General features: G+C 47.3%; 4 protein-coding genes across 5 annotated transcripts in view; 3 read left to right on the top strand and 1 right to left on the bottom strand.

Moving 5' to 3' along the window:
• The first annotated feature begins 6 nt into the window (after positions 1–6).
• On the top strand, positions 7–4,469 carry AKR7A2 (aldo-keto reductase family 7, member A2 (aflatoxin aldehyde reductase)). Its single transcript, XM_010577256.1, has 8 exons — positions 7–189; positions 802–989; positions 1,496–1,600; positions 2,125–2,221; positions 2,320–2,419; positions 2,757–2,886; positions 3,462–3,629; positions 4,382–4,469. Exons 1-7 carry the CDS (start codon positions 33–35, stop codon positions 3,621–3,623), a joined length of 939 nt encoding a protein of 312 aa, XP_010575558.1. The 5' UTR covers positions 7–32; the 3' UTR covers positions 3,624–3,629; positions 4,382–4,469.
• Positions 4,291–6,568, bottom strand: MRTO4 (mRNA turnover 4 homolog (S. cerevisiae)). Its single transcript, XM_010577258.1, has 8 exons — positions 6,510–6,568; positions 6,362–6,420; positions 6,188–6,291; positions 6,021–6,102; positions 5,684–5,751; positions 5,314–5,465; positions 4,881–4,957; positions 4,291–4,574 (listed from the first exon to the last, which is right to left on the bottom strand). Exons 1-8 carry the CDS (start codon positions 6,535–6,537, stop codon positions 4,419–4,421), a joined length of 726 nt encoding a protein of 241 aa, XP_010575560.1. The 5' UTR covers positions 6,538–6,568; the 3' UTR covers positions 4,291–4,418.
• A 100-nt stretch (positions 6,569–6,668) lies between these two features.
• On the top strand, positions 6,669–18,254 carry EMC1 (ER membrane protein complex subunit 1). 2 transcript variants are annotated; one of them, XR_774963.1, is made up of 24 exons: positions 6,669–6,807; positions 6,970–7,094; positions 7,376–7,441; positions 7,609–7,702; positions 8,171–8,299; positions 8,453–8,579; positions 8,948–9,097; positions 9,459–9,626; positions 10,226–10,297; positions 10,786–10,845; positions 11,091–11,213; positions 11,449–11,545; positions 12,279–12,395; positions 13,339–13,538; positions 13,784–13,933; positions 14,512–14,673; positions 14,970–15,089; positions 15,328–15,465; positions 15,843–16,016; positions 16,177–16,387; positions 16,604–16,688; positions 16,832–16,961; positions 17,181–17,888; positions 18,074–18,254. XR_774963.1 is itself a non-coding variant. In XM_010577259.1 (23 exons), the coding sequence occupies exons 1-23, from the start codon at positions 6,725–6,727 to the stop codon at positions 17,358–17,360; spliced, it is 2,961 nt and encodes a 986-aa protein (XP_010575561.1). In that variant the 5' UTR covers positions 6,669–6,724; the 3' UTR covers positions 17,361–18,254. The 2 variants fall into 2 exon arrangements, 1 of the variants encoding a protein (XP_010575561.1); XM_010577259.1 differs by having other exon boundaries at positions 17,181–18,254.
• The window catches only part of UBR4 (ubiquitin protein ligase E3 component n-recognin 4), an 80,983-nt gene continuing 80,182 nt past the window's right edge, over positions 17,801–18,601 (top strand). Inside the window, exon 1 of the mRNA XM_010577260.1 lies at positions 17,801–17,888. Within this exon, the coding sequence (XP_010575562.1) occupies positions 17,821–17,888 (68 nt within the window). The 5' untranslated portion in view covers positions 17,801–17,820. The remainder of the gene's footprint in view (positions 17,889–18,601) is intronic.

Genomic DNA, 18,601 nt, shown 5'->3' with positions numbered 1-18,601 from the left:
GCGGCGCGCGTCCTGGTGTGGTGCTGGGCGCCATGGAGGTGGGACGGCGCGCCGGGCCCGAGGCCAGCGCCGCACTGCTCCGCGCCTTCCTGCGGCGCGGATACCGCCTCATCGACACCGCTTACATGTACGCGGGTGGCGAGTCCGAGCGCATCCTGGGCACGCTGCTGGCTGGCGGCACGGAACCCGGTACGGCCGGGGCCGGTCGCAGTGGGGTTGGGGTTGGGGGGGGAGGGGACGGCCCTGAGGAGAAGGGTCTTCCCTGGCAGGCTGACACCGTCCCTGAGGAGAAGGGACTTCTCCCGGGCCCGTTCCCTGAGGAGAAGGGTCTTCCCTGGCAGGCTGACACCGTCCCTGAGGAGAAGGGACTTCTCCCGGGCCCGTTCCCTGAGGAGAAGGGACTTCTCCCGGGCCCGTTCCCTGAGGAGAAGTGACTTCCCCGAGGCCCATTTCCTGAGGAGAAGGGTCTTCCCTGCCAGGCTGACACCGTCCCTGAGAAGGGACTTTGCTGGGGCCCATTCCCTGAGGAGAGGGGTCTTCCCTGCCAGGCTGACACTATCCCTGAGGAGAAGGGACTCCCCTGCTAGTGCTGACCCCCAGGCCTTGAGGAGAGGGGCCTCCCTATCTAGGGCAGACCTGCAGCCCCTAAGGAGAAGAGCCTCCCTTGCTAGGCTGACATGGTCCCTGAGGAGGGAGGCCTTCCCTGAAACCCCTTGAGCAATGCTTTCATTACATCCGTTATTCCCATTCCCCTCCTGAAGGTGGAAACGTCCCTGCTCATTCTTTCTTTCTCTCTGCCAGTGGAAGTTGCCACCAAGGCCAATCCCTGGGATGGGAAGACGCTGAAGCCCGAGAGTGTGAGATCACAGCTGGACACGTCCCTAGAGAGGCTGAAGAGGGCGAGTGTGGAGCTCTTCTACCTTCATGCTCCTGACCACGGGACCCCGGTGGAGGAGACGCTGCGTGCCTGCAATGAGCTGCACAAAGAAGTAAAGTGGAAAGTCCAAGCCTGGACCATCTCTTGAGTCCCTCCCACCACCTTTTTAAACCAGGGCTGCTTGTTGTGCCCTTCCACAGCGCCGGGTTTGTGCAACACTAGGAAGAGGGAACACAGATGACCAGGGCAAAGCCAAACAACTGACGCTCCATTGCATGCATGTTCACGTGGTGCACTTTGTTCTCAAAAGCTCTTGGAAACGTTAGAACATCTGAACTTTGCTTTCAGCCGTGTTAACTGAGTAGGTTAAGATTAGCTCTGGTAATGAGTGAAGAATTCCTGAATTGCATTAATCTAATAGCGCTATTTAAATTAGAAGGTATGACTTCAAAATGAACAGAAAATGGGAAATTTTTTTGTCAGGTCTTATAATTCATAGTCTATCTAGAAAAGGTGGACAGGGATGAGCAGAGAACTCTGGACTGAAATTTGGCAACTGTCCTTTTCACCGTATACATCTTGCAATCTGGAACTGAATACCCTTTTATTCCTCTGCAGGGAAAGTTTAAAGAACTCGGTCTATCAAACTACGCAGCGTGGGAGGTCGCAGAAATCTGCACCATCTGCAAATACAACAACTGGGTGATGCCAACTGTGTACCAGGTGAGGGATGGGGGCTTTCGTGGTCCGGCAGATCTTTTGTGGAGGCTGAGATGAATCAAATCAAAAGTATACGAGGGTTCAGATCAGAACAGCATACAGATGGTTCTCTGTCCTTACAGCAATGGTCAGTCACCGTGGGAAAGGGTCTGGGAGCCCCAAATCTCAGACCAGCCCCCAGTGTGCCAGATATAAACACAGAAAAGGAAGCTGCTGCAGTTATCTGGCAGGTCTTTTCAGGACATGCATGATTAGAAAGGTCAGTAGGTCACTTCTTGGAAAAGGCTGAGTACACACTTGTTGCTTGAGTCAGTGAGTCCCTTGATGTGGAACTTAAAAAGTTTTTGCATTATTTGCAATGCTTTAGGAAGTCTGTTCCTAAGCAGATAATAACCTTGTGTGACCCGAAGCTGCTCTTCTGGATAAGAGTATTGTCAGGGAAGGGTGGGGAAGAGGCCGCTCAGGTGCTCGTGCTCACTGTCACGAGCTAGCGTATGAAGCTCTTTGTCTCCCTCATCTTTGTGCAGGGTATGTACAATGCCACCACTCGCCAGGTGGAAGCCGAGCTGTTCCCTTGCCTGAGATACTATGGACTGCGGTTCTACGCCTACAATCCGCTTGCAGGTATGGGGAGGAAAAGGGTGAGATTGAGACAAAAACATGTGAACTGGGGGCTGTAGAAGAGCCAGTCCATCCCTAAACATGCTGCTGACCCTTTGCAGGAGGGTTGTTGACCGGCAAGTACAAGTATGAGGACAAAGACACACGCCAGCCCACTGGAAGATTTTTTGGGAATGACTGGGCTCAAGCCTACAGGGACAGGTATGTTTTGAGCTGACAAATGAGCAGGGAGATGTGGCAGGAATGGCTACGTAAAAAACCCCACACTAATCATCAGCTGAGAGGAAGCAGAACTGAGCAAAGCTCGTGCAGTGATTATGTCTGCACATGTGACTGGGGCTGCGCCTTGTGACTGAGCTTGGCAGTGTGGTTTTTAGGCTCAGCTTCCTCCCAACTCACAGCTGGGGATTGCAGAGGTCCTCAGAGGCTACAAAGAGCTGTATGAGGCTTTCTGAAAGCCTTTCATACTTGATTAGAATATAGATGTACAGTTCACTGGGGGCCCCAAGGGCAATGACAGTGATTTCTCTTCTGGCAGGTACTGGAAAAAACACAATTTTGAAGGAATTGCCCTAGTAGAAAGAGCTCTGAAAATTGCTTACGGCTCCAGTGCACCAAGCCTGACCTCCGCTGCTTTGCGTTGGTTGTACAATCACTCGAAACTGCAGGTAAGAGCTTGACACGATTGTAGCTGGCAGCCTGCACAGCACCAGCAGAACTGGGCAGCTTTTGCAGCACACAAACAGGGATGGGTCTGCGTACAAACAGTTCTCTTTTAATCTGCATATCCCATGGGCCTGCAGCGTTCCAAAGTGAATATTGCTGTACAGACTCAGCCTGCCAGGCTGTAGGAGTGAGTCAGCTCTGCATTTCCCCACGGTATCCTGTGTTTATAGGATTGGAAAAAGCGGAAGATTTTAAGTGCCAGTTACTGGGGTCTTGGCTTCCCACCCAGACAACTTCCCTGCAAGGAGATGACTTCAGTCATTGGGCTAGGAAATGAATGGTTGTATTCCCCATCTCCCCAAAATATTCCCGTAGCCTCTCGTAAAGTAGGATTTGGCAGCTTTCGAGGAGTTGGCATGACCTGGGAGATGTTCTGGCCTTGTGAACAGAACTTTGTGGCGTCAGGAGTTATTGGATGTTCTTTACTGAAAAGAAATGTTTAAAGTTTGGCCCACAGTGGCTTGGGAGGTGAACTAGGTTTCTTTTGGGATCAGCAACTCCTCTTACTGCTTTCCAGGGTTCTCTTGGAGATGCAGTGATCATTGGGATGTCCAACTTGGAGCAGCTAGAGCAGAACCTTAACTACAGTGAAGAGGGTCCCCTGCTCCCACCAGTCGTGGAGGCGTTTGATGAAGCCTGGAACCTGACTGCGCACGACTGCCCCAACTATTTCCGCTAGACTAGGGTAGGGAGAAGAAAGCGGGTTTTGTGGGGGTGGATAATTGAGCACAAGTCTCTCAAAGCACGGGGGAGGTACTTACCCACCCTCCCCCTTTGATCAACGTGCAAAGGGGTTGAGATTTTTTTTTTCCCCTGTATTAACAAAGCTTTGTAGGATCCACTACCACTGTCAGCGCTTGTTGTGTTGGGCCATGCCTTATTCTTTCTCCCCTCATGGGCCTTCAGCTCTGCGCAGCACTCGCTGTGATTTAGAGATGCAGTTGATTGGGGAAAATGGACACATAATTGGGTGAAGGCCCTGGTTCTGCTTTAATACGGTATCTTCGATAATTAGGTACAAGAATAAAACCTCTTTCTAACACAGACCCTACTCTTACCTGTACCTATAACCCAGCTGGCATCTTCTTATTAGCGCTCAGTGACTTTGAGTTAAATAGCTTCTTCCGAAACTTTTATCAGAAGATAAGAGCAAACCCTCAGCATCTTCCCCGGTGTCAGGCGCGCTATGTCTAAGCTGCGCTACATTTATGTGCTTTCTGCCTGGCTTTTGTGTTTGAGGTGGCATTTCCTCAGATCCCGGGTAGTCCGACAGTAACAGGCAGCAGTGACAACCATCTGAAGTTTTATACATAGATTTATATTAAAAAAAGCAGAATTAGGTCATCTTTTACAAAGAGGTTACTTGAACTGATAGTCCTTGTCCTCCTGGTGCAAATAGGGAAGGGAAACACCCTCCTCTTTTTGTCTCTAAAATAGAGTAGAACTGTCTGGTGTCCAAGCACAAGGACTGCTGCTAGTCCTCATTGCTGTCATCACCGTCATCCTCCTCCTCCTCTTCCTCCTCCTCCTCCTCCGTGTCTCCTACAAGCTTCTGGAAGTCTCCCGTCTCAGAATTCCACAGAAATTTGATGGTGACTTTAAACTCTGCCATCTCGTAGCCGAAGAGTTTCTAGGAAAGGACACAAATCTGTCACTCCTGCTTTACTGTCTCCATGGCCAGCCTAGCAAAAACATGGCAAATACCGCTTCCAGATGGGAACTGCAACAAAGCAGGAGCCAAAATAATCGCTGTAGAGTTTTAAAACTCACATTAGGAACGCATAGGGATGTTTCCTGCACCCCACTGACACCCAGAAGTACTGCTCACCTTCCTCTGAGAACTCACACCCTCCAGCAGAATTAAACTGCACAGTTAATTATTTCACGTCGGGGGAAACGGGGGCTTGTGCTAACACCACGTTACGACGTTACTCACCAGGACGCGGGCCTGTTCGGGGGTGAGAACGTCCCCTTCTTTGCAGACTTCGTAATCTGAAAGTAGCGTCACCACTCCTGCAGGAACAAAAGCTCTTGGAATAGGCTGACAAATCCTGGATAAGCCCACTGACACGTGGGTAAGAGGTAAGACCCTCTCAAACGCCTTTCCATGCCGAGGGACTGGGTTAGGCTAGGCCTAGTTGTTTCCCCTGAAAAAGGACGTTATCTTGGAAAAACTGGGTTGTTTCACTAGTCTTTTGACACCAGTTTGGGAAGAATGGCGCAAAAAGAATATAATGAGTTCTAGTGCCAGCTGGACGAGGAGAAAGATGTCCCTCAGATTTTCTCTGAAACTAAATTCCACTCGATATTTAACATTCTCCTTAAAGATCTTACCTGTGCAGATGAAAAACGAAGGCCGCTTCACGTACCTTTCTTTAACGCCGTTGGCAATCCCAGCTGCCGTAACTGAGGCTCCATGGAGTGGGGGAACTGCTCCAAGGGCCCCGTGTCTAGGCTCACCGTGTATGTTGCCTTGTTGCCTGCGCGGGCAAAGTCCACCTCTTTGAATTTGGAGAACCACCTGAGACGGAGAGGGGTAACGAGATGTGAGAACGTCCCTGGGCTATGACGAGGATTATGGCGCAGCTCGCCATAACTTCTTCCCCACTGTTGGAGGGACGGCGGAGAAAGCCGAGTGAAAAAGCCTTGTAAGATTGTCGCTGCTTTAAGAGAAACATCAGCGAGTAGAAAAAAGGCTGCTCGGCATTTCGAAACCACAGCTGCAAGATGCGTACTTACTCGTCCACCTCGTCTTTGGTGCGGTTAGTGAAGAGGAGACCGACCTCGCCTCTCAGGTGTTTGCTGACCTGCAAGGAAGAGCCCGTCCGTGGGACTCAGGCAGCACCCTGGCGCCAAGCCCCTGCCCTTCAGTCCCACACGGCCACCGTGGCTCCACCAACAACACAGCTTTCACATCGCGATAATGGAGGGAGTCAATTAAAACACCCGCAGAAAGGCCACCTGAGGAAGCTCCGATGTCCCTCCACATTTATTCCGTGACACAGCTGCCACAGAGCTTTAGGACGTGCAGAAAAGATTAAAAAAAAAACCCCAAAACAATCCCCCCGGCCCCTACCTTGTGCAGATTCTCCTTGTACTCGCTGCTCGGCTCCCGTCCCAGCGCCACCATCATCACTTTGTTCTTCCCGAAGAAGATCCTGGGGCGGGAGGAGATGAAGAGGAGGATGAAGAAGAGGAGGAGGAGGAGGCTGCAGCTGTCAGCTCCCCCGCGCCCCAGCTCACCTGCTGTGCTTCCAAGCGTTCCGGACATCTTTGAGTTTGTTGTTCCTCATGTTGGCGACGGAGAACACGAAGATGTACTTGTAGGTGTCCACGCATCGCCGCAGCTGTAAGGCAGCGGTTAACCGGGAGCGGGGCACCGGCCACCGGGGTACCGGAGCACCGGGCCGCACTTACCTCAGTGATAAGCGCCTGCTTGGCCTCCAAGCCTTTCCTGGGCGTCCGCGTCAGGGAGACTACGGGGAATGGAGCAGAGCGGGGACGTTAGGGCGGGGATGGGGGAGAAGCGGAGCGGGGGACACCGGGGGCAAGTCGGGGCGCTCACCTTTACGGTCCCGCTTGGACTTCGGCATGGCGCCGCCGTGCTTCGAGGCCCCCTTTCCGGCTCCGAGCGGGCTGCTGGGAACGCCCGCGGGCTGCCCTGCGCGCTGCCTGCGTTCACCTGACGGCGCTCATGCGAGTTTTTCGCTCAGGCGGGGGCGCGGGCAGCCCCGAGGCGTTAAGGTCCCCTCGGCGCCGGGATCGCGGCCGGCCGCTGCCATGGCGGCGGGGCTCTGGGTGCTGTTGCTGCTGCCGCCGCTGACGGCCGCCGTCTATGAGGACCAAGTGGGCAAGTTCGACTGGTGGGTGCTGGGGGAAAGCCGGGGGGGTCCCCACCGCGCCGGGGTCCTCCTCCTGCAAGCAGGTTTCCTGCTGCAGTCGCTCGTCGGGCCTTCCCCGTCCCGCCCCCTCAGCCGAGGTGCCCCGTTGTCCCGTCTCACCCCCGCTCGCGTTTCCTCTCCCAGGAGGCAGCAGTACGTGGGGAAGCTCAAGTTCGCCTCCTTGGAGGCCTCGCAGGGTTCGAAGAAGCTCATCGTGGCCACCGAGAAGAACGTCGTGGCCGCCCTGAACTCCAGGAGCGGCGAAATCCGTGAGTGAAGCGGGGTTTTGTGGTGGGGAGTACACCTGTTGTGCTCGGGCTAACGTGTCAATGAAGTTGCATTATGTTTTTATACTGATAAATTAATGCTGGTGATACTGCTTTGTCAGACTGAGAGGATTCAGCGGGTGGTTCAAAAGCTGTTGCTTAGGGCAGACAGACTGTTCTTTGCATAAATTTATTGCCATAAAGAGACTAGATTTAAAAATAATAACAAACAAATGCCTTTAGGGGGAACAAATCTTGTTCTCACTTAACTCTGTTTCCTTCAGTGTGGCGCCATGTAGACAAGGGAACCCCTGAAGGAGCGATAGATGCGATGCTGATCCATGGGCAGGGTAAGGAGAGCATGCAGATGGTGTGTTGGGGCTAGCAGTTGTTTTTGTACGTGGGATCTCAACCACGTGTTGGACCCCAGGTTGAACTTGCCAGAATTCATTGCCTTGTTGATCTGTGGAGGGATACAAGTTCTGTGTTCGTCTTCTTTTCTTAATTTCCCGGGCAGATGCCATCACTTTGTCCAATGCTGGACGTATTTTGCGTTCCTGGGAGACCAACATCGGAGGGTTGAACTGGGAGACGTCACTGGACACTGGCAGGTAGGCTTTGGTGTTTGCACTGTCTTTTTCTCTTTGTGACGCTGGTCTAGGAAGGAAAAAAAGGAGTTGTTGACATTGTCTGGACTTGCATTATGGAGAAAGATTAGTCAGATGTAAAGTTTCCAAAATAACATTTAGATGGATTCTTTATGAGTGCCTGAACTTTGTGGTTAAATCTAATGCTATTTCTATTTCTCAGCAAACCAGTAAGATAAAAAGATACAAATTTTTTTCATAGATGGATTTTCTCTTTAAATATACAATATGTTCAACCTGTGTCTGGTTTGGGGTGTTTGGATTCTAGCCTAATGCTCTCTGTTGAGATCAGCAAAGACAGATAAAGTGGGCTATAAATTGCACTTCAAGACTGATGTTAAGTGTTTGAAGAAGGTCTTCAAACAGAGCATTGGGGTTTTTTTTCCTAGCATAAAATAATTTTCTAATTTATTGTCTCTGACCTGTGCTTAGTTTCCAGGTGGCTAGTTTGGTGGGGCTACAGGATGTGGTGAAATATGTGGCAGTCCTGAAGAAGGCAGCCATCTCTCTTCACTACCTTTCCAATGGGCACCAGAAATGGGTGGAACACTTACCAGAAAGGTAAGAACATATTTTAAGTAGAAGTGTAAACTTCTGATAGGGAGCCTGTTGCATTGGAGAGGAAAGGATGCTGTACTTGCCTTATGCTTTTGAAAACATCTGAAAAAACTAGTGTGAGAAAACAATGCTTCATGGTTGCTGCCTCTCTTGCAGTGAGAGTACTCAGTACCAGTTGTTGTATTCCCATGGGACTGGAGTGATCCACGTGCTTGGAATTGTTCCCCAGAGCCACTTGAACATTTTAACATTCAGTGTAGAAGATGGAGAAATGACAAAACAGGTAGAGCTCAATTATGAATCCAAAATACTGAATTTGATGTTAACAAATGTACTTGCAACTAGATGGCTGTGGTGTGGTGTGCAGAGTAATTCGTTGTTGTTGTAGTACAGATAAATTTCCTTTTCACTGTGGTATTGCCTATGGGCCGATAGATGGATTTCACTGCTGAATGCCCTGAAAGCAAAACTGAATTAGACTTGCAGCTGTTAGTCAAGACTATCTTGGAAATCTCAGGCTGATCGATAATTTCTCTTAGGGTCATGGGTAAAAATAATTCTGACTAAAATTCTTGGTTGTGTCCAAGTGGGTTCTTTGAAGATTTCATTCTGTTGGCAACTTCATCTCTTTGTTTATGTCTTGCTTGGCAGATCAGAGTAGCAGCCCCGTGGCTGAAGAGCTTAAACGGTGTGTGCAGTGTGGTGGGGGAGGCAGTGCTGGTGTGCATGGACATGGGCACGCATTCGCTCTATGTCTGCTCCTTGGAGACAGAGCAGGAGATGAAGCAGATCCCGCTGCAGGTGAGAAGTGCTGGAAGAGCATTGTACGCAATTTGTCGTCCAACTGGTTTAGTGCCTGACTGAGCCTGGCGGCATAGGGAGTTCTCCTATCGGTAAACTACAGGATGATTGAAGAGGTGGGGGGGATAATGATCCATAAATTGAGGGAAGGGAGAGAAAACTTTTTTTCTAATCATTCCTTCTGGATTGATGTCTTCAGAGCTTTGCTCTGATGGGACCCTAGGCCTCATTGGTTGTGCTTTGTTTATCCTGACATGGTGAACCTTTTCATAAAGCTTATATTGCTGCTGAGAAAAGGAAAGTATTAGTTTTGGTGAAGAAAAAGTTCTCATGAACACATATGCTTGTCTCCCTTTCACAGTCGCTTGACCTGGAGTTTGCTGATGGCTTCCAGCCCAGGATATTGGCCACTCAACCCAATGTAATCAGTGCTTCACGGACTCAGTTCTTCCTGCAGCTGTCTCCAAGCCACTTCTCTCTGTTGCAGTACAAACATGGGCTGCTCAGCCACCTTCGGGACTTCCAGCAGGTAACCAAGATAAATGTACTCAAGGGACAGGGCCATCTACAGCTTAAAATTCTTTAAAACAAATGAATACCCTTGTACTAAGTGTTCTGAGTGAACTGCTGAGCTTCTCATTTTGATTGTGCTCTTGGCTGCAACACTTGAAAACCATTTGATTTCATTTGTACTAGCTGCTGAAATATTTCCAGACATCAGTGTACGTATGCTTTGTTGCCAACAACTGCCAGTGTTGAGGTAGTTTCCTGGTTTTGAGCTGGATAGACACGTGTGTCTAAGTGGCCAGTGGTGCAGCAGTACTTTTATTAGGCCAGCTGAGAGGTTTTGAAAAGCAAGCAAGCTTTAAAAAGCTCAGTAACACTGGACATAATGGTTCAAAAGCCTGTGGTGGGTCAACTGTTTCCATCTGTATGAAAAGTATTTTCAGTCTTACAATAGAGTTGTTTTTTTTTTAATTTATTTGGCGACACAATGAAATTTAAAATTTGGCTGTGAAAGATTTTTAATTCCAGTATGGCTTAATTTGCTGCACAGGTAGTTTTTGGTGGGGTTTGGGGATTTTCTTGTTTATTTTATGATTTCCTGCTATTTTTTTTTCTTTTCAGGCAGCTCTGGTGAGTTTTGCAACAACTGGGGAGAAAACTGTGGCTGCTGTCCTGACCTGCAGGAGTGAACTGGTGAGTACAATTTGCCTGTACTATGTAACCAGCACAGCTCTAGAGTGGATATGCACTGGGGGTGGGTTCCACAAGTGTTTTCCTTCACAGGCCCAGAGATGGGTAGTAACTTGAGGAAGATATAATTAGCTTGTCAGACATATGAAGACAGTGGTAATGCAAGTAGGTCTTGATTACATCCAGCTGAGGCTGTCTCTGGCTTGATGGAGCACGCTGTCCTCTGTGCAGCCTGTTTCAGCCTTGTTTATTGTGGGTATGTAACCTACGAATCAGCTTTACTGATCAATAGAGGATTTCAGTTCTTAGGGATATCAAACTTAGTAAGGTTTCATTTTTATCAGGAATAGAATAAAATGGTATAAAACAGAACTGTTTTCTGCCTGTTTTCAGAGTCAAGCTGAGACTTGTCAGGCACTCAAAAAGTATTATTTTTTTTATACTTTTACTGGGGTCTGAAGCCATGTTATCTCTTCTCATCCTCATTTCAGAAACCTGGAGGTTCTGATGGCCTTCATGCTGGAAGTACTCTGGAGGATTCCCAGAAGCAGGTACGAAGCATGCTCGTTCCCAAGAACAGCAGAAGTTCTTGACAGTCTGTTTCATTCCTTTGCGTGCAGGAACAGAATGGAAAAGGTGTTACACCATCTTTTTGGAGACTGATGTTTTGTAGCAGCTGCATATGTATAATCTAAAAATATCTCAAAGCCACAGTTCTTGCTGAATATGAAATCATTCTGGAGAATTTGGTGTGGCATGTATGTTTAACTCAGCTATTTTCTGCCTGTTGTTATAGGAATCCTTAACCTGTTCCAATCAAACCTACAATATTAATCTTTACCTGGTTGAAACTGGACAAAGATTGTTGGATACCACAATTACTTTTAACCTGGAGCAGAGCGGCGCCAAGCCACAGCAGGTGAGCAGGGAGAGATTATTTCAGTCTTGTGGTTTATCAGACTTGCAGTGCCCTCCCTACCCTGATTTGGCAGGATTGGTAGATCCATTCAGACAAGGTGAAAAGCATTCTGCAGACACACTGGATTACTGCATGCAATCACACTGTTTGCTCTTGTGTCACCCAAGAGTTCTGTTTTCTCCAAGGAGATGATATGGTCATTAACCTCACGGTTTTGCTTGCTCTTTTTTTCCAGCTATACATCCAAGTTTTCCTGAAGAAGGATGACTCTGTGGGCTATCGAGCCTTGGTGCAAACAGAGGACCACATGCTAATGTTCCTCCAGCAGCCAGGTAACTGGCACAAACAGCTAGCTTACTCCATTTTTAACAGTGCACACCTTGTCACTGTAGGACAAGAAGAAAATTCCAAGTCCCAAATGATTATATTTTACCACTGCTTTGTTTGGAAAGTGACAAAATTAATTTAACTATTCTAAGTGCCATGAAAGATACTGGAGACTCACCTTCACAAGACATCTCATCTGAGAAAACAGTTCTGCAGTGCTCTTTGTATAGACAGAGCCTTTGAATTTCATGGTTTTTCTGCAGATTTCAAAACCTTCTGTAGGATGAGAGTCTAAGTCCTGTTGTAGATCTTCCTCAAGGTTTCTTCAGAAAAGATCCTTATGGCAAATATGTTAATTTGCAGAAAGGGTTGAAAGTCCATCTCAGTGACATGAATTTTCTAGGGTTTAAAGGGCATCCAGATGTTCACACTGTGTATCTCTTATTTTAAGTAGACTTAATGACTGTAACCCTTTTAAAACATCAGATTGCTTTTACTGTTCCTGTGGGGGTTTTTTTGACAGTGGCTCCAGTTGCATAAGGTATTTGTCTTTTATGAAAAAGCTAATCACATGTTATTAGAGAGATATACACTATTTTGCATTTCATTAAGAGCAGTGAATTGCATTGGAAGGGCCTACTGGAAGAAGCTTCTATACTGAGTGATGATTTTTCCTCCAAAAGTCTATTCCCAGGTACTAAATTGATTTTCCAATATTCTACTTATTTGTCTTTCCAGGAAAAGTTGTATGGAGTAGAGAGGAATCATTAGCAGAAGTGGTAAGCTTGGAGATGGTGGATCTACCTCTGACAGGCGCACAGGCTGAGTTGGAGGGAGAATTTGGAAAGAAAGCAGGTAAACCATAGACTTAATAGAATTACTTTTAGGCATGTGAGTTTGTTTTTCTTCCTGAAAAAATGTATTTATTGTCTTTGCTTTCATCTGAGCTGTGAGTTATGATTCAAAGTTCTACTGATGGCAATTAAAATGAGCAGAAATAAACCCATCTCTGTCTAAACTTTTGAAGTGCAATGCCAAATGCAGATGGCATAAGCGTATTACATTGTTATACTCAAAATCAACAGTCAGCAGTGATAGGAGGGGTTTGGCCATCTCTCCTAAACGTTTCCCTTTGACCCTTTCTGGAAGACTCGTTTGCAATAGCTTTTGTTTTTGCTTTGTTTTGTTTTTTCTTGCTGTCCTGGATGCAGCCATTCAAGGTAACCTCAGTCTGCATGCAGTGTTTTCTAACATTTCTTACTAATGCTTCTTAGTGGAATTTGATGTCCTCTATGCTTGCTTTCCTTAGTGGTGAAATATAGTTGAAGTCTGGTGTTTTGCTTATTTTGAGAAGATAAATATAAACCCTGATTGGGCAGAATTAAGTGTTTTTTTACTTCAGGAGCTTGTCTTGCTCTGAGAAATGAATGCAGAGGGAGATATAGACCGTATAGGCGGGTAAGCTCTAGCTGGGCACTTGCTGTGAGTGTACTGGTGAGAAAGAAGAAATACAAAGGAAGAGATGATGTACTCTGCAAGAAGGTTTGCTTTCAGTTGATGAGGGCATCTTTCGGAATGAGCTATAGCACTGTGAAGCGGGAAAAGGTTGGTAAATGCCAGAGCCTATCACAGAAATGGTAACTATAACTCTGCTATTGTGGAGTGGGAGGCAGAGGCAAAGAATTACCATAGGTTCATGCATGGCAGCATTTCTTTTACTTGCTGAGGCCATAATTCCAATTATGGAGTGGGACATAATGTTTTTTCCCTCTTGTTATCACCGTTGGTCTATTTGCAGATGGTTTGTTGGGGATGTTTCTGAAGCGGCTGTCCTCCCAACTTATCCTGCTGCAAGCCTGGACCGCCCATCTTTGGAAGATGTTCTATGATGCAAGGAAACCCCGGAGCCAGATTAAAAATGAGATTAACATTGACAATTTGGCCAGAGATGAATTCAACCTCCAGAAGATGATGGTGATGGTCACCGCTTCGGGAAAGGTGAGGAAGCCAGGGTAGGAATCTGTTTCTAGACTGTAGCAAAGAGTTTCAGCTCTGAATTCCCACCCCCGTTTTAGCCAGGCTTTGGGCAGGATGTTGTGAGGAGATGGGCAGAATGTTTTGTGGTAGCTTCAGAGAGGGACTAGGACTCCTCTTTCTTTGTTATATCCCAAAGAAAGATGTGGTGCTTGAATGTGAGAGATGCGTTGTTCTAAACTTTGGCTTTACTGTGTGTCTTTGCTCAGCTTTTTGGTATTGAAAGCAGTTCTGGCACCATCCTGTGGAAGCAGTATCTCAGGAATGTGAGACCAGGCTCCTCCTTTAAGCTGATGGTCCAAAGAACAACAGCCCATTTCCCACACCCTCCACAATGTACCTTGCTTGTTAAGGACAAGGTGAGTCCCTTTCCTCTATCCCTCCATTGAACTTGGTTAGCATGGAAATCTGCCCTTTCAAAGGGCAGAAGAAAGTATCTTTCTGGGTATCGTCTGGTTATCACTGGCATGGGGAGAGGAGGAGATTGAGAGCTGGAAGGAAGCAGACACACAATCTTAAAAAAATGTAAGGATGCTCATCTTGAGGCCTTTTATTGAAACAAAGGAAATAATTTCATCCAGTTTCTTTCATCATGTGAGTTAAGTCATGTGTGGTCTCCATTAGCTAGGTGACAATGGCTGTCCTTTAGCTAGCTGCAGAATGTTTTGTACTCCATACATGAGGGAGGAGGAGATGTGTTGAGACTGCCTCAGTAGGTGGCAGATAGATTTTAGTTAAAGCCATGAACACTGTGTTGTGCCACGGTATGGTTTTGGTAGAGAAAGGTGAGATAGAATATATGCATGTCCAAACAGAATATTTTGAGGATGGAATAGCTGAATCCAGGGTATGAATGGTCGACACCAGCAAGTAACAGATAGAAAAACAGCTCTCTTTTCTGCCTTAGAAAAAATGTTGCATCTTGTTTGTTTTTTAGGAAACCAAAATGAGCTTTCTGTATGTCTTTAACCCCATCTTTGGGAAGAGAAGTCAAGTAGCTCCCCCTGTTTTGAAGCGTCCAATACTTCAGACTTTGCTTCTGCCTATTATGGATCAAGACTATGCCAAAGTACTACTCTTGATCGATGATGAGTACAAGGTAAATTGCTTTGCTTGGAGGCAGTTTTCTTCATGTTCTGGTTAATTATTCCCCTCCCTTTCGGAGCAAGATTTAAACAAAAAAAATGCTGTTGAGTCACATTTCACAGAAAACTATGAGGTTATTCTGGTAAGACAGACCTCATCCTGATAAGCATGTTTGAAATAATCTTTCTGTGTTTGTTTGTATTTTTTTTTGTTTAGTTGGGTTTTTTTGGTTTTTGTTTTGGGTTTGTTTTTTTTTTTTTTATGTGCATCCATTGGTTTTTAACCTGTATATCAATTCTTCTTTTCCAGGTTACAGCTTTCCCAGCAACTAAAAATGTCCTTCGTCAGTTAGAAGAAATAGCCCATTCTATCTTTTTTTATCTAGTGGATGCTGAGCAGGGAAAACTCTCTGGATTCAGGCTGAAAAAGGTATGGAAGACTCATTACAGTCTAAATGACTTAATTTTCCTAAATGTCCTCTGGATGATGGTATATCACTTCATTTGGTTTACGGAGTTTTGCTCAGAATAGAAAGAGTTCAGCCTCAAAATGTGCCTAAGAAACTTTTAAAATTCAAAAGCAGAGAAAGCTCCCAGCATCTGATTGGTGGAGATGGTGTCTTTTAAGGACAAGATAAAACCTTCTATGTCATGCTTTTTTCTTGCAGGACCTGACAACGGAGGAGAGTTGGGAGGTGGTTATACCCACAGAAGTACAGAGAATAGTGACTGTGAAAGGGAAGAGGTCCAATGAGCACGTGCACTCCCAGGGCCGTGTGATGGGAGACCGCAGTGTTCTCTATAAGGTGCCGTTGGAAGTTTTTGTTGACTTTTTCTTGATGTATTGCTCACGGGAAGATCTCAGCACTGTTTCTAGGTGCTACATTTTGATTAACTGCCCTGTAGTGCTATTTTTTTCTATAAATGCACCAGTGTCCATAACCCTCTGCAGAAGATGCTAATTTTGCTGGAGATTTCCTTTATAAAATGTTTTCATGCAGCAATTAAGTCAGTCAGACATCTGATGATGGGGAAACAGCTGCTTGATTTCTTCAGGTGATTTGTGCTAATAAGATACTTCATTTATTATATGCTTAGTCCCAGATGAAATGCAGATAAATGAGGTGCCTGTGGCACTAAAGTGGGGAGGTCTTAGTTGTTTGGTTTTTTTCTTTTTCTCTAGTCCTTGAATCCAAACCTGCTTGCTGTGGTGACAGAGAGCACAGATACGCATCATGAGCGCACTTTCATTGGAATATATCTGATTGATGGAGTCACAGGCAGGATCATCCACTCTTCGGTACAGAAGAAAGCAAAGGGACCTGTCCACATTGTTCATTCAGAGAACTGGGTGGTGGTAAGAAGTTATTCTTGTCGTCTTCTTTACATTTGGGAGGTAGGGGCAGTTGCTGAACCTGTATGGAGAATACTTTTTGACCATGCTCTGTGATTTCCTGCCGCCTCTGTATTATTGACTCTGCTTGCCTCGCATTCCTAAAAATCTTCTCTTGTTTCAGTACCAGTACTGGAACACAAAGGCACGTCGGAACGAGTTCACTGTGCTGGAGCTGTATGAGGGGACGGAGCAATACAATGCTACAGCCTTCAGTTCCCTTGACCGCCCGATTTTACCTCAGGTCCTCCAGCAATCTTATATCTTCCCATCTGCTATCAGTGCCATGGAGGCCACCATCACCGAGCGTGGCATCACCAGCCGTCACTTGCTCAGTAAGTCCATGCTGCTCTGTGTTTATGCTACCTGCACAAGCCATGTTTCACACTGAAAATCAAGCAAAATGCAGTTTACTGCCAAAAATCCTGCCTGTAGGCTGCCCTGGACTCCTGGCAAGTTCACGGATAAGCACGAAGATAGCATTTATGTTAGGTGTTAGAAAATGCTGTCAGAAATGGCCATTTTTAAGATGCATTTCTTTTAATGTACAGTTGGGCTTCCTTCCGGGGCCATCCTCTCCCTTCCAAAGGCTCTGCTGGATCCTCGCCGCCCAGAGATCCCTACGGAACAAAGCAGGTAAAGAAAGTGCGATAACTGCTGGGAAAAGCTGCTAAATTTGCTGGTTTAGGTCAGCTTGCGGTGATCAAACTAGGAAATGCAGATGATGTCCTTCGTGTGCTATTTGCTTGGGTTTTGATTTCTTTTTAAATGCCTTTCAGAGAAGAGAACTTGATTCCATACTCCCCTGATGTGCAGATCCATGCCGAGAGGTTTATCAACTACAATCAAACCATATCGCGAATGAGAGGGATTTATACGGCTCCCTCTGGCCTCGAGTCTACTTGTTTGGTGAGTGCAGGGTGGAGGATTCGATGTAGGACCGTGGAGTTTGTGGGTAGAGCAGCATGATACTGCGGCAGGGAGGTCTGCAACTTCCCATTACGTGGCTGCTCACCGCTTAAACATTTCTTGTTTTAATCAGGACTATAGACTCTGCGTCAATCATTTTTGATGTATCTGGTTTTATGCTCAAAGCTGCATTACCAGCTCACGATCTCATCTCTTTAGGTTGTTGCGTACGGCCTGGACATCTACCAGACCCGAGTGTACCCATCGAAGCAGTTTGATGTCCTAAAAGATGACTATGACTACGTGCTGATAAGCAGCGTCCTCTTCGGGCTGGTTTTTGCTACTATGATCACAAAGAGACTTGCTCAGGTGAAGCTGCTGAACCGTGCCTGGCGGTAGGGCTGCGGGCGAACCGAAGGCTGAGGCTGGAGAAGGTGTCTGAGATTCGGACTGGCTGAAGATCTGCCGCCCTGCATTGCTGCTGGGTTCGGTGAGAAATTCCAGCTCGCGTGACTGATGGATGCAAACATCTGTATTACATTTTTGCTGGAAGAGAATTTGGGAGGAAAAGCTGCTAGCGCAACAAAATGGTACGCTGCATGTCTCCCAGCGAGAAGAAATGGAAGAGAAATGGAAAAGAGACATCGGTCTGTTATGACTAAAAAAGAACTCTCCCAAACCTCCGTTAAAGCCCTAAAAGCTGCCATCACGTCATCTCCCCGCTGTTAGTGAAGATAATAGTAAGGACGCGTGCCCTCTCGATCCTCGCCTCTTCCTCAGCCCCAGCCATGACGAACGTCTTGGCGAGAGGAGGACGGAGGGTTGTCGGCTGCTGTGATGTGAATGCTAGACTTTGGTAATGCGCGAGCTACTGTATGGGAGGCCTGAGAAGAGGAGGAGCCGTTGGGTCGTTTCATTAGGAAGAAGGTTAGAAATTGGGTGGATGTCGGCGGGAAACGGCCTCGTCGGGTCACTGAGTTACGTTGCAGGGCTGTGGGAGGAATTTGAATGCGAAGTCTCTCCATGTTCTTTATTTATTATGATGATAACGTTAGTTCCTTCCCATTTTTCTTTACATTTTCCCATATTTGGTGTACAACACTGGGGTTAAGGTGTCAGGAGCGAAGAACCTCGCAGCCTTTCCCCTCCGGATAATGGCTGTTAACTCTTTGTACGTGGATTTAAATTGTCATGATCGAATTTCGCAGCGAGTTGTGCCCCCGTGAGAGGCCGTGTCCTATCAGCCACCTCCCCAGTGCGCAGATCGCCTCAATAAAAGCCGTGTGCTGAGGAGCAGTAAGTGTTTTTTGGGTTTTTTTGTTGGTTTTGGGGTTTTTTTTCCATCTTTCGGGCTATTCGAAGCCCTCGCCCTGGGGCTGCGCCCAGACCGCCGGGGCAGGGCGCCCCATCGCGCATGCGCGCTCCCCTCCCTCCCCGCCGGGCGCGGCCCGGGGCGCATGCGCCGCCAGCAAAGTTGCTGACTCATGTACTGCGCAGGCGCTTGGGCAGGGCCTTCCTCTTCCAATCGGGAGGCGCGACGCCCTCGTGGGCATTGGGTCACTTCCTGTCTCGCGGCGCAGCGGGGGGTGGGGGAGGCACTTCCGGCCCGCCGTCCCCCTCCGCCGCCGCGGTAACCCCCC

This window comes from Haliaeetus leucocephalus, unplaced genomic scaffold (genome assembly GCF_000737465.1).
Source record: "Haliaeetus leucocephalus isolate CR32 unplaced genomic scaffold, Haliaeetus_leucocephalus-4.0 Scaffold556, whole genome shotgun sequence".
In the NCBI taxonomy this organism is placed as follows: Eukaryota; Metazoa; Chordata; class Aves; order Accipitriformes; family Accipitridae; genus Haliaeetus; species Haliaeetus leucocephalus.
Note: the sequence above shows the minus strand (reverse complement) of the source record. Positions and strands in the feature narration are given on the sequence as shown.